The sequence below is a fragment of the Alosa pseudoharengus genome, unplaced genomic scaffold, assembly GCF_046254945.1.
Source record: "Alosa pseudoharengus isolate Yale_2024_CS ecotype anadromous, Long Island Sound unplaced genomic scaffold, YU_APseudo_1.1 YU_APseudo_1.1_scf_14, whole genome shotgun sequence".
Classification (NCBI taxonomy): Eukaryota; Metazoa; Chordata; class Actinopteri; order Clupeiformes; family Clupeidae; genus Alosa; species Alosa pseudoharengus.
This window is the reverse complement of record NW_027468609.1, coordinates 10,286,773-10,302,220: the sequence shown is the minus strand read 5'-3', so window position 1 is coordinate 10,302,220 and position 15,448 is coordinate 10,286,773. Positions and strand designations below refer to the sequence as shown.

General features: G+C 41.4%; 1 protein-coding gene across 2 annotated transcripts in view; it reads right to left on the bottom strand.

The window, feature by feature from the left end:
• The window catches only part of rab27b (RAB27B, member RAS oncogene family), a 31,043-nt gene extending 19,267 nt beyond the window's left edge, over nucleotides 1–11,776 (bottom strand). The window contains exons 1-2 of one of the 2 annotated variants that reach the window (XM_076283825.1): nucleotides 11,657–11,776; nucleotides 11,473–11,555 (exon numbers count right to left, since the gene is read on the bottom strand). In XM_076283825.1, the coding sequence (XP_076139940.1) occupies nucleotides 11,473–11,474 (2 nt within the window). In that variant the 5' untranslated portion in view covers nucleotides 11,475–11,555; nucleotides 11,657–11,776. Of the gene's footprint in view, nucleotides 1–489; nucleotides 580–11,472; nucleotides 11,556–11,656 lie in introns of those variants that run through there. The other variant, XM_076283826.1, reaches the window with a different exon arrangement.
• Between the last annotated feature and the right edge of the window lie 3,672 nt (nucleotides 11,777–15,448).

Sequence of the window (15,448 nt, the reverse complement as noted above, 5' to 3'; positions counted from 1 at the left end):
AGCCAGCTATTAACCATAATTGATATTCACCCAGAGAGAAGTAGCATCATATCGCTGCGCTGCAACACTGTGTCAGGTATATAGCCATGACTCCATCCTCTAAATCAATTCATCAAGGCTGAGGGCTGCCTCCTCTCAACGCCTTTCAAGGAGTCTACAACCTGAGGATTTACTTTTACTTTTTAGACTGAAAAGACTTTATCAGCCTATGAAAAGCTCCTTCTATTAAATAAATAACTGCATACACTCTATGAATACACGGTTACTGAAGTACTGTCAAATGGAAAGTCAGGCAGTTATCAATCTGTGCTACAACTGAAGAGAATATGAGAAAGAGACAGAGATAGATTCTTGTTAACCCTGTAAAACTAGTCTTGATAATGAACTAGAAATTACTGACTGGATATTCTTCTTGTCCATCAACCAAAACGACCCTCCTACTACCTCACCGTTCGTTTCAGAAGGTAAACAACCAAAGTCAGATCTTACCGTTTCTTCCAGCCTCCCTGTACCCTTTTTTCAGTGAAAAAGTCCTTCAACTCAACAGGAGATTATCCGGCGCCCAGCAAGCCAACTAACACCCAGCTCAAACAGGCCACACCCCAGAGCCATGGGCCAAACCCATGGAGGTCAGCCTTCCACACATGGCTCTAAACTCTGCCCTTCTCCCTATTGACAGGAGGGGGTGGAGAAAAAAGGGAGAGAGAGAGAGAGAGTGTGTGTGTGTGTGTTTGTGTGTGTGTGTGTGGTGAGGAGTACACCAAAAGAGACAAAAGAAGAGTCTTGATTCAATCCTTTCACATAACACCAGGTAACACCAGACTAACATGGGCAGTAACCTTTCTTATTTTAGGTTTTTATTTTTCAGACAATGATAAAAAAATCTAATTCTCAAAGCTTTTGTCTGTCTCCAATGAAGACTGAGCTGTTTAGTCACATCAACATTATGCCTGTCATGCCCTCTGATTCCACAGTAGGTGTATCTTTGAGTTATCTTACAAGTACTTAGAGAGACTTAGTGAAGCACATGCATCACCATACATTAGTGACTCTCTTATCACGGGAGAGACCCCTCTATAGCCAGGAGCAGCCTTCAGAAAGAACAGTAAGGCACTGTCTTAATTGGCTGATTCCACTTCCTCTGCAACTGCGATTGCATTTCCTGTTTCCTAGACGTCCATTACTCTCAGCCTGTGCAGGTCTACTCAAGGAGAGAGGGAGACATATACCCTCATGGCTTTTCCACACTAACACAACAGGCAGTCAGAGAACTCCCATGGCCATCGGGATGATGGGAGGTGACCTGTGCTGGACGGAGGAGCGTGGAATGCCATGCGCTCCGAGTCCTGACATCGCTGACAGGCCGTGGTGGAGAGTGCAAAAGCCCTCCCAGATGCCGCCTCGTCCTGAACGCAGATCGATGAGACCACAATAAAGATGCCTCCGAGGAGGAGGAGAGCAAGGGCCGCCAGAACAAATCCAATCCCACACCCAGAAATGTCAAAAGACCACAGGAGACTGCTGCTTCTGCTAAAACAACAGACACAATTTACAGAGTGACGAGACGGCTGGCCACAGCCGTCAAATTCCCCAAGAGCCCGATGTCTGAAAAAAAAAAAAAATTTTGTTTGGATGGACCGGGCAGTGGGATCTCACACAAGGACAAAAGGCAGTTTAGGGCAGCAACAGGGATGCCTCCCGCCCGCCTCGTCCAGAGTGGCCCCTTGGTAATGAAAAGGTTATTGCTGTAATCAGTTTAGGAGTGTGGGCTCTGGAAACACTGCGGAACAACGGAGAGGGCAACAACGCAGAGCTTAACTCACGACACAAACACTCACACGTCTCCACACAGACTCTACCTTGAACAAAAGAGGGGAGTCCATCAGTCAAAAATAATTCAGTGGAAATGCATGGATTCCAGTTACTGCTACTGGAAGCAACCGGAATCCATGCATTTCTACAGAATATTTTTGGAATCTGATCCCTTATCATACCTGTTCATTCGCACTCGTCGCTCGACTTATCGTGACTAAATTCAAGATGGCGGCGAACGGTAAACTTCATGAAGGTACTGTCTGTATTGTCTTGTAAATAAACTACCAGTGCTTTTTCAAAGTTCTCAATGTCTCGTTTTAAATGCCAAGGCCCTCGGAAGTCTACCAATGAAGTATGGAGCTACTTTGAGCCTCGTAAATGGTGTAAAACAGTGATTTATTTGCATGGCTAGGCCGATGCCCGAGGCATCCCCATCGAAAAACTGTTGGTAGCATCGGCTAACTAGCGCAGTGCAGGGGACAAGCCGAGATGAGCTATGAGACATACGTTCACACTCGGTATCATGTTTCAACACACTTTAGGTCAATATCACACCGGAATTTTCCTTTAAGATTAAACAATCAGAAAGGCAGGAACAACAGGTTTTTACAGAGCACTTGCAAGTCTTGTTTGTGGTTTTTGTTATTTACAAATACAGCATTATTTGTCCAGACTAAAGGCCCATTCACACCAAGAACGATAACGATAACGATAGCTATAAATAAATATTGTTGTCGTTAATATGAATGACGACGTTCACACATAAACTATAACGATAACAACATGAAGAACGATATCGTTGGGGATCACTTTCAAAGCGATTTTCAGAACGATAAAAAGCTACTAGCCAATCAGAACCCATTGAATTTTAACTGTCACATTTATTAACACAAGGAGAGACTTTGTTTATCGTTGTTCAGTGTGAACACTTTTATCGTTATGGTTATAGTTATAGTTATCGTTATCGTTCTTGGTGTGAATAGGCCTTAAGACTGCATAGGTTGGGTACTGACTTCAACAAGCTCCCCATTAAAACAATGATACTACAGTAAAGCTGGCAAAATTATATCTGTCTATATAATGAGAAATCTCTGTCTGTGTACATGTCTGTCTGTTCACTGCGTATCTCTCGATCCATTCATCCGACCAACATCAGTGGTTGTATTGAAGACACCCCAAATGGATGCAGTGTCTAAATATGAAATACTGAAGACAACATCTTGCTGCTCTTGACCTCACCAACATGGCAGTCAACACTGGATGCAGTGTTTCTGTAGGCATGTACAGTACAGACACAACACTTATGACATTCAATTGGATAAAACCTTTATCAGCTTCCTCATGCCTGTACAGTCAAAGGCCGACATTCAGTATGTCGGTAGTCTACTTATTCCATACATGTGGGCTGGGCCCTTTGAGGATTAGAGAAAACTGCTATTTGAACTCAAAAAACTGAACTGAAAATGAAAAAGTGGACTTGCTTGAGTGCTTATAGAGATGGACATCAGTCTGACCTGTGCAGTGACAGAGGAGTAATCTGAGGGTGAAAAACAAGGCAGCAAAAGTCACGCAGTCTGAATTAAGGAAAGCTTAGAGGCATGCAGGGAATGCTATTTTCTATTTAAGAGCATGCTGCTATGTCTCAGACAGGCTATTGTTCCACAAGGAAACACCAAACTGTTTACTTGTTCTTTGACTAACTGAGGAGCAGCGTGATTGTGTCTATAAGTGCTGCCACTGCATAATATAATGCCAATGAGGACCAGTCTTTAGTGTTTACACAACCACAATTCCTATAGGTGTGGAGAGAATTTTCCAGAGCGAACACCAATGTTTCCCATAGTTCACAAATGTACTTTGCCGATAAGGGTACTTTAAGACACAGTATATTATTTATTATATTTTCCCTGTCGTCCAGTCAGTAATGCCAATAATGCATACTTCATAGATCAGAGTTAAACCCTCAAGCTCACAAGAGATTGCAATGTTGTACTAATAGTGTTCTAATCTTGTTTCATAACAGGTTCTCCAAAAAAGGGCCAATGAGATAACACGGTCCCACACATACTCTACACAGCAGAAAAGGTGGAGTGGTAATGCAACACCAATGTTCATTTATGTGGCATCTACAACACTCACCATTAACATATATACCATTATTACACGGCTCTTCACAAGGCAAGTTGAACGCTCCATTGGATTAAATGGGATTTCCCAAAGTTCTACGGTAAAATATTTTCATGTAATTACCGCTGCAAACGTATAATTACCGCTGTCAATGGCAACGGGTTTTGTGCTTCTGATACGTCTTTCATGTCACTACGCAAGTACTGGAACTTCATTCAAAAGTGAAAGCAGACGGTTGATCAGCTGTGTTCTGAAGAAGGTTTGATTCAAGTTCAGCTGTGTTGTTGCAAACTATTTGTTTCTCAGCAAATGCCACGATGAACGGTAACAAATAGGCTAGGCTATGTAGGCTAAAGTCATATCGTGGGGAGTTTATTATTTAGTTTTGGCAAGTAGCCGTGTAATAAGCGGGATAATGTATAGAACGCCGGTCATTATTGGGAAAATAAGTCCCTTCAGGGCGCTGCGTGTCGGGGTCCGGTTCACTCTCTGACTTATTTTCCCAATAATGACTGGCGTTCTATACTGAGAGAAAGTGGAATAGAACATTATGTCCAATATTCCAATATGTGGTTTAATGTTCTGCATTATGTCCAATATTCCAATATGTGGTTTAATGTTCTGCATTTCTCATTAGTGGGTCACTTTGATACTAAAAGTATGATTCTATGTAATGACTGTATGATATCTGTACTGTCCCTGTGTATATCTGTGTGTGACTGCATTTAGAGATAAGCGGGAATATTATGACTTTGCAGTGTTTCACTGTTCTGCATGGCTGCATCAGTAGCTATATGCTCCGGATTGCCAGGTTGCCACTAATCAGTGTAGTCCACGTGAGATGGGATAACCAACGCCATCTCCCGTCAGCCTGGAATGATACTTAAGCCCTAACTATTTCCTTGTCTAGTTAGAGCAGCTGATGGATCTTTAGGTGAAGTCATGCTGTCTCTCCCTTGATGCGCATCATTGTAAATAAACTCTGTTCCTGATTTTTCATACTATTGGTCTGACTGGGTCTCTATTAAATCTATGGTATCAAAATTACCATCAATACATTATCCCTTACTTAATATATGTCAATAAGTATTTGTCTATATTCTATGCTGAAAGTTAAAGTATAAATAATAAATAAAAGCTATTCAAATTATAGGCCTAAACATAGAGCAAAATTGACTCCAAAGATAAACACAGCACAGCTTTTTGGAAAGCAACACTTCAAAAACAGAACTTTCCAAGAATTGACCCCAAGCTCAATAAAGTCAAAGTACATTCACCCTGAGAACAAGGAGGTGCTTGGTAAAGCACATCTACTGCAGTAGGAGAGGAAGACACCCTTTAAACTACAACTATAATCTGCCCACAAAGACTCTAGACCATCACAGCTGTAGGCGACTCTGAAAAATGAAAAGGCATGAAATATTCCCGTGAATGATTCATACTCATGAGCTGGGCTATGGGACGCAGACAGAGACACGCTGCGAGGGGGGAAGGGGGCCCAAAGGCAATATTCCTCAAATTAAAAAATGCATGAGCTTCTACTTTGGGAAGAGGCTGCTGTCACAGTGGAATCTGGAGCGTGGCTGCTGCTTCCCCGTCTTGTCCTGCACGCGCGCACACACACACACACACACACACACACACACACACACACACACACACACACACACACACACACACACACACACACACACACACACACACACACACACACACGCACGCACACACACGAGATAAGCACTGGAACTGGACGAGGGAGGAAAGGTAATAAAATGTGGTGTGAAATCTCAGGAGAGAGAGAGAGAGAGAGGTTCACTGACAGGATAGAGTTCGAGGAGGACAGGGAGGAAAATCATAGTGGGAAGTGGCGATGAGTGAGATAGGTCACCAGAACGTTTGTGCCGTCTCAATGCACACTTCATCTCGCTGCAAATGACATTCTATTTAATTAGCTTTGGGTAATAGGTTGGTATAGCAACATAGCCGCCATCGCCATGGAAACGTTAACTCTCTACTGTTCAGTGTAAATGTTCAACATGGAATGTGTGCATGGACAAGCAGTGGTGTCATCCTACGGCATGATACCAACCAAATGGGAACATAGGCCTATACAGTATAGCTGGCCAATGCCCTACTATGTATGCATGTTTGTGTATGCATGTATGTATGTATGTACAGTATGTATGTATATACGTATGTATGTATGTATGCATGCATGAGGACCACTGCTTTAGGTACAAAAGGTGGTTAGTGTTTACTGCAGATGTATACTATAAATACTATCTGAAAATGTGGTGAAATGCACATTTGGGTTGTAATTCTTTATGACAAGGTGATAAAGACTAGATCAACAGAGACATGCAAAGACAACCAGGTGAAAAGGATTTCAGCCCTGGTGAACATTTGAGCAACACCCATAAAAGAATACTCAGGTATGGGCAGGTCATTCTTAGCATCATCATCTCTACTCTCCTACTTTCTCTGTCTCGTCCTTCCTTCCACCCTCACCCTCACCTTCTTTCTCTCTCTCCCTCTCTCCCTCTCTCTCTCTCATGCTGCCTTCCTTCCTCTCTCCCCCTGCGTCTCTCTGCTCTTCTATCTCCTCAGTCACCAGGCAACTACTGCCTCCTCTGCGTGGAAGGATCTGGGTGTGGTTGCCTCATAGCCTGTAGAATTATCAGGATATTCCATCATTCCAAGTCTTCCACAGCAGCACAACAAATAATCATTTAAATGATTAGGAAGTCATGCTGTGTTTATAGCGGTCATTACACACCATACAAAAGCACAGATGCTTCCATAAGCCTGCTGAGGCACTTCCTTGACATGCAGGGCTTACTAACTGATGGTCTTAAACCCAACACACTATATGAGTACAATAAATTTGGGATGCACCATTATGTGTAGTTAATCTATTTTACAGTTCCCCAAAGTTACACCAGAAGAACAAAATTTATTCTTCCAGTTGCACCACAAATGTTCCCTAACCATTTCACTCAACACTGCTCTCTCTCGCGCTCTCATACACATATGCACACACACACACACACATACACACACACACACACACACACACACACACACACACACACACACACACACACACACACACACACACACACAGACACACACACACAGACACACACACACAGACACACACACACTCTCTTCTACAATCCTGTGCTGCGTGCTCTCATCAATAATCTGTGCCATGAGATGTGGTAGTGAAATTAATGTAAACATTTTGTGAGGATATTCACACTGCCCACATCCCCAAAGGACTGACAGAGAGAAAGAGAGAAAGGGCGAAAGAGAGTAAGTGAGCGAGACAAAACGGAGGTAGAGAGCCAGCTCAGAGAGAGGCAGGCCAGGCATCTTGGCATTTCTAAGGACTGCATCAATTATTCAAGAACAGCAATTAGTCCCTCATCCTTACAGACTTCAGACTAATCTTGCACTGTGTGGTTTAGTGAAAACAACACATGTTCAAATGTAAGTCATTATGCAACAACAATAATAGACCACAAAAACATCACAAATAATTTTGATGATATCAGCTTCCATCATTGTCTAAGCTCATTAGACAATGATATATAGCTCATTGTAACATCATAAATAATCATGATATACAGTTTAGACCAAAGGAGTAGATAATGCCATGAATTATTGATCAGCAGTTATCCAGATAAGAGATGCCTAGGGAGGCTTTCAGATATCACCATCTACTGCAGAATACTCAGCAGATGAGAGACAGAGAGGAAAGAGAGGAAAGGGGGAGAGAAAAAAGAAAGAAAAAATAGATATACAGAGAAAGACAGGGAAACAGAGAGAGAGAGAGTGAGAGAGAGAGAGAGAGAGAAATTGTTGAGAACTTCCCATCTCTCATCAATGGTGTCAATATGATAATGGCTGGTTAGACATGTGACTCAATATCATGAGCCCTTTTCATCTGTCATCTCCTGGCTGCGTAGTTCTCATTGTAACTTTGGCATAAACTGATAAATAATTAAAATACTTATGCATTATTTGCTGCATTACAGAGGGAATCTAGTATTTCTTGACTTCAGTGGAAGCTAAGTTCCGCTAACATAAGCCTGGGTTAATTAGGGGCTGACAAGGATTGTAAGAAAATATTGATAGTGTATTGTTTCTAAAAAACAAAAAAAAATACTGAAACACACAAATGTTAATTCCTTTAATTCCCTGCTCAGTTTGCACAAAAGTAGTGCTAAGATGTTCACTCACTATTCTAATTTCTTAATAATAATAACTTTTTTACTAAGATTTGTTGCATATGGCTCTTTATACTATGACAAGTTTTCTGAAAACAATACATTTGTCACAACATATTGAACGGTAACACAATATATTGAATGGTAACTTGTATATATCACATTGTCAGATTCTTTCCCATACACAACCCTATATTTGACAAGAAACAAATATGTGCATTTGTTGAACCTCAAATTGTGTGAAGCTCCACAGTTGTCTAATATAAAAACCAGGACATTTCCAGCCATTTTGTGGTTTCATGAGATGACAGCTATTGGCGATGACAAATGAAAACACGCTCGTTGCCTTCTAGCTCATACATATAAACATTTATTCATTTATTCACAATGTAACTTACTGTACTGTGCCTACATACAGTGTTCAGTGCATGTGCTCTCTGTGGGAGTTGAGCCCTGGTCTTTGCATTGCTAATGAAACTCTCTTGCGCGCTCTCTCTCTCTCTGAGATGAAGTTTTTCGGGCAACACTAGTGCACTCAAAACCCAAATTCATAACTTTTTCCCATGGATTATTCTAGCATTTTATCATTTTACCATTATGCAGTCAGTGTCAGTGTAGAATATATTCATTTGAACTGTTTGAACAGTGATGAAAGGCCCTTTATGATAGTCATTAGAGTTGTAGACTGGTACTTGCACTTACACTATCTATTCATGTAGATAACTGACTGCTAAGACTAACCCTCTCATCTTACTAATCAAATATAATTTATTCAAAAGTATGAATTATGATTTATCCAACAAATTAGTCTTGTTTCATGTTCAAAATGGGAGAGTCGATTACAGCCACTGACTGCACTCCATCCACTATAACATGAACATGCTGCCATGATCGCTTAATGACTTCTACACTTTCATCAACATTATGACTTCCCTTCAATCAAGGCGTTGTTAGCCTATATCTGAAGCAGTTGCAAGGCAGTATGATTAACGATGAATCTAAATACATAGTCAAATGCAGCATAATGATGCTCAGCTGCCCATGTGTTATGGCTGTAATTATAACAGCAGCCATGCAGGTACACATGCTCTTTGTCGCTATGATAGCTGTACTCCGTGCTACTTACTGTACATCCAGTGCAAGTTGGTGAATATGGCAGCTGGTAGTGGTGTACAGACTGATGAATGGGGAAAGAAAGCCCTGTAGGGGGGGGAGCGCAGTCTCTCGGGGTTAGTAGGGCACGCTGGTAAGCCCTAAAGAGAGGGTGCTGTGCCCCTGCGTGTGCGGTGCCCCCTGGGCTCACCAGCCTGCAGAGAGACAGACAAGCCTCTGCAGCGAACACTTCCCCTGACCCTTGACCCCCCCCGCAGGTCTCAGTGGGCCCCCCGCTCTCCTGCTACCTACGCTAATTACCAAGTGTGTGGCGCTCGGCAGTGCGCCAGAGCAGACTTCTGCGTGCACACCTGTGGAGACGGCACTCAGTCTGTCAGCTGCTGTGTGTTTCTTTCTTCACATGCTCAGTCTTCCTCTAATCCTTCACATTTGGCACTCTTTTCTTTATAACAGCTTTCTCCATTACAGTTCTATTCCTTTCAACCTTGTGGGTTTCTCCTTCTGCTTGGTCAAAAGAAGTGTTTTCAGTTCAATTTCTGCACTATGGTGAGAACCCCCCGTCCTGCCTGCATTGATCGTTATCAGGGTTATCTGAGGCAACCAACCAGCCAACAATGACACAGCAATAGGAACCAAATACGCCTTAAAGGGTACAAGTTTACGTTCATGACATGCAAATCTTCATTGCAGAGATGCAAATTCATTTCCTCTTCCTTGCTATGTAGAGTTATTCCAACTGAATGGTATTTGTATCTTACAATATTATTTCTATTGTTTATTAACAACCGAATTGCCAGAGAGCTCTGCCAAGCCCAATCTGACCTATCTTGCAATGTTCAAGAAATGAAGAAAATCCTGAATCTGAGCCAAACCAAGCAGTCTTTCCTGGGTAAAGAGAGAAGAAAGGACTTAACCATGCCTTTTACTTTGCAGCATCACAGCATCATCCCTGAGGTCTATGTGTGAACTATGCATATCACGATGACTTTAAATAGGACTCACACAACATCCACTACTGAGTAACAAACCACACACAGGTTATTCTTACTGACTGATGGTCTTGGAGGTGGGCTAATAGTGAGGATGGAAACCTATGTCTCAACATGACTAATAAGACAAGCGCAGATGCATGCAGAATGCTTATTTTCCTGTCAAGAGACTAACATTAGAACTTATCATCAGAGCTCTGTTCTTTGCTCTAACTTAGGTCAAATTAAATACTCTAACACAATTTCCTTTTCAAGTGTGTGGCCTACATGTCTTCAAGAGAGAATGCATTAAAGCATGCAGAGCATTTCTGCTCTCCAGAGTACCACCAATTTTAATGTTTAAAGGTTCAGAATAAGGGGCTGACCTTTGGCCCAGATACCTGAAATCTAAAGCCTCATTGAGCCTCATTCAACCCAAATCTAAAGAAATGCTCCAAAGCCACTTAAGCTCTTTCTGGCAACAAACCATAAAGTTGGTGTATACTGAACTCATCTTCTAGTAATGCCTGGATAAATGGAACATCTTTTTCGATAAAACTTTCAATGCAACTACAAGACTTTAGCACTTCAGTTGTAACAGAGATCAAATGTAACACATTTCAAAACCCTACCAAAATGAGCCATCAGAGCATATTTTCACACGTGCATACATTATGACTATAAATTGTAGGCTACATACCACCCAGTGAATAATAGAATAATAGGCTACTCAAATATCAATTAAATAATCTAAGGAAATGGCTACAAATCATTACAAAAGTTACACGATTCAGTGTTTCTATGGCAGCACAGAAATGTACACAGTGATAGCCTAATACGATGGATTGTGTGTTACTGTTTCGAATGGGGGGAAATAAACGTGGTGTGCACACCAATCCATTCGAGTACTGTCAGCAGAGATGCGCAGAATCATCGTTTCAGTAGCCTAATTCCAAGTTTCTCCGTTTTTTGTAAAAAAGGACAGCGCACGGATATTTCGCTAGACAATAAATGGTGCAGGTTGCTATAAAGGCTGCTTCCCACAAGTTTGCGTGAGGGAGGGCGGTATGAGTCAGAGGCGAGAAGAGGGGAGTCCATGAGATGGAACCAAAAATGAAGCCAAACGTGGTGGGAAAACAAAAGAAAGGAATTTCCAGACATTTAAGTAGGTGACTTGAATCGGATTTTGAAAATAGTTGATTATCATCGCTACTTACATATCAATGAGGCTCAAATGTTCCTTGCAGGTGTCTGTCTAGCCCATATCTCCCCAGCGGTGAGGCGCATTTTCCTCTTCAACCTAGGCAAAGCAAGAAGGCGGCGCTGAATTTATCGTCATCACATCTATTCAAGTCTTGCTCACATAATAGCTAATGCATGGAAACACACAACGAAACATACCTTCCATCACTTAGCTCATATGGGGTTTTTTCGTTTTGGTTTCTTGTCAATCTGGTTGGTACTTTGGCTTCTTGAGCGTGAACAGTTGTCAGTTCGGGTGTGCTTATCGGTTTGGGTCCTAGCGCCGTTCGCTCAATATCTTGGTGCTCTTTTAAGATTCAACAGGTTGTGACTGGCTGCCATGTGATAGAACGAGTTTCTTCTAATTCTGTTACTTTAATATTCAACAAATTAACTTAATGACTGTGACAATTATAATGAATTGCTTAAATTATTAATACACTTTTATTATGTTAATGATTAATACACTTTTATTATATTAATGTTTTCCTATGCTAGCATGTTGCACAAAAGATGGGGAAAAACATACTGTGAAGTGCGCACATCCAAAAATGTTTCAGCAGGTGCCAAATCCAAAAGGGCATACAAGTGAAAAAGTGAAAAAGACTTGCACACTGCCTTTGAACGACTCTTTTAATAGAAAAAAGGACACAACGTTTCGATCTTACGATCTTCTTTAGGCATCTTGTAAGATCAGCACTTTCACAAAAGATGGGGAAGCCATGATGTATCTGATAAACTGTAGATCCTGCAACATCCTACAGCTCAATAGCGGGAAAACTGAGCCTATGCTATTGCTACTTAATGGACCTGACCACTCCTCAGATGAGGAGCCTCACTGGATTTGTCTAACACCAGATGACCAAAAACCTCTGACTTTTTCTGAAAATGTCTGACTCAAATCTATGTCTGCCAGGTCAGTGGTCTGATAAATCTTGTTTTTTTTTATCAATTGAGAAATATAGCCAAAGTGAGGTCTTTTTAGGTCAGGAAGATACTGAGAGAAGCTTTCATATCCTCATGCCTTGATTATTGTAATGTACTGTTCTTTATCAGCAATATCAGATCATTGAAACACCTGCAACTAGCTCAGAATGCTTGGTTTTAGTAGCACTTCACTGGCTCCCTGTAAAATATAGAATTCGGTTGATTTTCGGAGCTTTTTCACAACAAAGAAGTATGGGTGAAAGTGGTCTCAAGGGGAAAAGTTATTAAACAGGGCCATAGCAAGCCTTTTGAAACTGGAGACACCAGTAGCAAATCACAACTTATTGGAGTGCAGACTCCAATACCATCGTTAAGTTTGCTGACAACACCGTAGTGGTAGGCCTAATCCACAACAAGGGTGAGACGGCCTACCTGGAGGAGTTGAAGTGCCTGACCAGTGGTGTCAGAGAAACAATCTCTACCTCAACTACAGTAAGACCAAAGAGATGCTGGTGGACTTTGGTAGGAAGCAGACGCAGGACTACACTCCCTTATCCATCAACGGGACCCCTGTGGAGAGGGATACATTCAAATACCACGGTGTCCAGATCACCGAAGATCTGACATGGTCTACCCACCTGGACACCGTGGTAAAAAAAGCCAGGCAGAGACTGTATCCTCTAAGGAGGCATCCAAAACAGTCATTGAGAGCATCCTGACTGGATGCACAGCTTGGTATGGAAACACCACCATGCAGGACCGTAAGGCTCTGCAGAGAGTGGTGCGTTTAGCTGAACGTACCATTGGGGGCTAACTCCCTAACCTAGGGGACATCTATATCAAGCAGTGCAAGGACAAGACCACCAAAATACTGAGAGACCCCAGCCACCCAGACTATGGTCCATTCTCTCTGCTTCGCTCAGGAAGCAGATACTGTACACTGGCGGCAAGGACTAAGAGACTCAGGAAGAGTTTTTTCCCCCAAGTCGTCCAGTATCTAAATGGCACTGTTTAAAACCTGTTATGCAGCACATGTTCCAGTACCGGGTCATTTACCCCCCCTCCCCCACCTCCCCCCAACATTCTAAATCAATTGTATGCACCATATTGCTATGTAGAATAGTAATGTTATACACCATTTGAAAGCTTTGACTCTTGGGAATCCAAAAATGACAACTTTTTTCATGTACAATCGGTATAGTGCTTTACATTCTCAGATTAATCTTATTATGTCTCAATTAAATTTGATCCAAAATGCCTCCCTCTCCCTCCTCCGCTTTTGGTGCTACCCTGACCTGCAGCTCAATAAGTAGATGCAACATATTGGGTATTGAAATATTCACAAGAATCCATAGAAATTGAATCTTCATGTTGTATTATCCAATATTAGTTGCACAGATGTATAGTCTATCTTATACACACTCATTGAACCAACAAAGTAAATGCAAAAATAGAGACTTTTTTCATATTTCAGAACACCTGACATACAATCTAAATAGTCCACAAGAAACCTCAAAGTGTTACCTTTCATTTGAGACCAGGATTATGCTTCTACACAAAGGGGTTCATGTGCAGTAAGTTGATTGTCAGTATGCATTTTGGATAAGCAAAAGTCCTATGGGGAGTTTCCATAGGGCATTTTACAAAACGCATGAGCATACCTTGGCAAATAATGGTCTAAAGTAAGTAGTTTTCATTCTATATTGACCTACTTTTGCACAAAGCTTCACAAGACCTGATGCTAGGGTTCAGTTGTGTTTCTAAGTCATCTCAAGTGACCTAGAGGGCTGAAATGGTGGTCAGTTCAGAGATGCTTATATCCGGCAGAATGAGAAAATAATATTCTAGCCTCTGTACCTCTGTGTCAGTACATCACACAGTTGACTGTTGTCCAAGAAACTACAGTGTCTTAGCTTTCCAAAGAGGTCAGGCATTTGATTATAGGCCAAAGTATGTTGGAGCAATGATCTCCTAAGTACTGTAGATGATGTACAATGTCGGGCAAAATACTCAAAATGGGGCGTATGCATAAGAATTTTTAAGCACTTTTTGAGAAATAAGCATAGGTATATATTATATTTGAGTACACCACTTTCCCCTATCTGCAATAACCCCCTGACATCTTGAATGTATTGTTTTCTTGTCTGTTACTGTTTTGGTGGGTTGTTTCTGTTTCAGTTGTTGTGTGTTTTTACTTAGCATGGAGCCGACTGTAACATTTCACTGCATTGTATATGACAAATAAAATCTGAATCTGCTCTGGACACCTGATGACACATGCTAGTGACAGACAGGAACATCCATGGGTTTTGGCCTCCTGCATACTATCCTCCAAATCCGCAGTTCTGACATGAATACATTATTTTATGAAATAAAATGTCACTGCTACTTTGCACCAGACCTGGCCTTCTATCCAAAGAGTTATCATGTACTGAATGTTATTTGCCTTATATTATAAGTGAGGGAAGCTGAACATTTCCTTTTGTCTCCTCCAGTGGTGAAACATTTATGAAGTCATTGAAAGACATTACTCTCATTGTTGACAGTAAGATGAACATGTGCCTGGGGGGATGAATCAGATAAATTGTTCTGACAACAGTTACCAAATGGACATGCTTTTGTGACTCAAACCAACAGTGAAGTGAACAAAGGCATTTGAGGATTGAACTGTCATGTGATTAGGCCTACACTCTCTCATAAAAAAGAAACGCCCTTATTTCTGTCTACAGAAATTGTGTAGGCCTATATCCTTGTGTAGCCTATATCTTGTCATGTGTACATCATGTATAGGCCTAGCCTATAGACTACCCTAACCCTGTTAGCCTACATCAATAATACTAGTCTAACCTAAAGCAAAAAAATAAAAAATACTAGTCCTACTAAACCTATAATTTGTCCAGAAACCACTATTTTTCTTATTTTTTGTACTTAACTGGCGTAGGCTACCTCTAACAAGATATACTGGCACTGGCAAAGAGTGGCATTCATTAGCCTAAGTGAAAATCCGCAATTAATTTAGTCTGA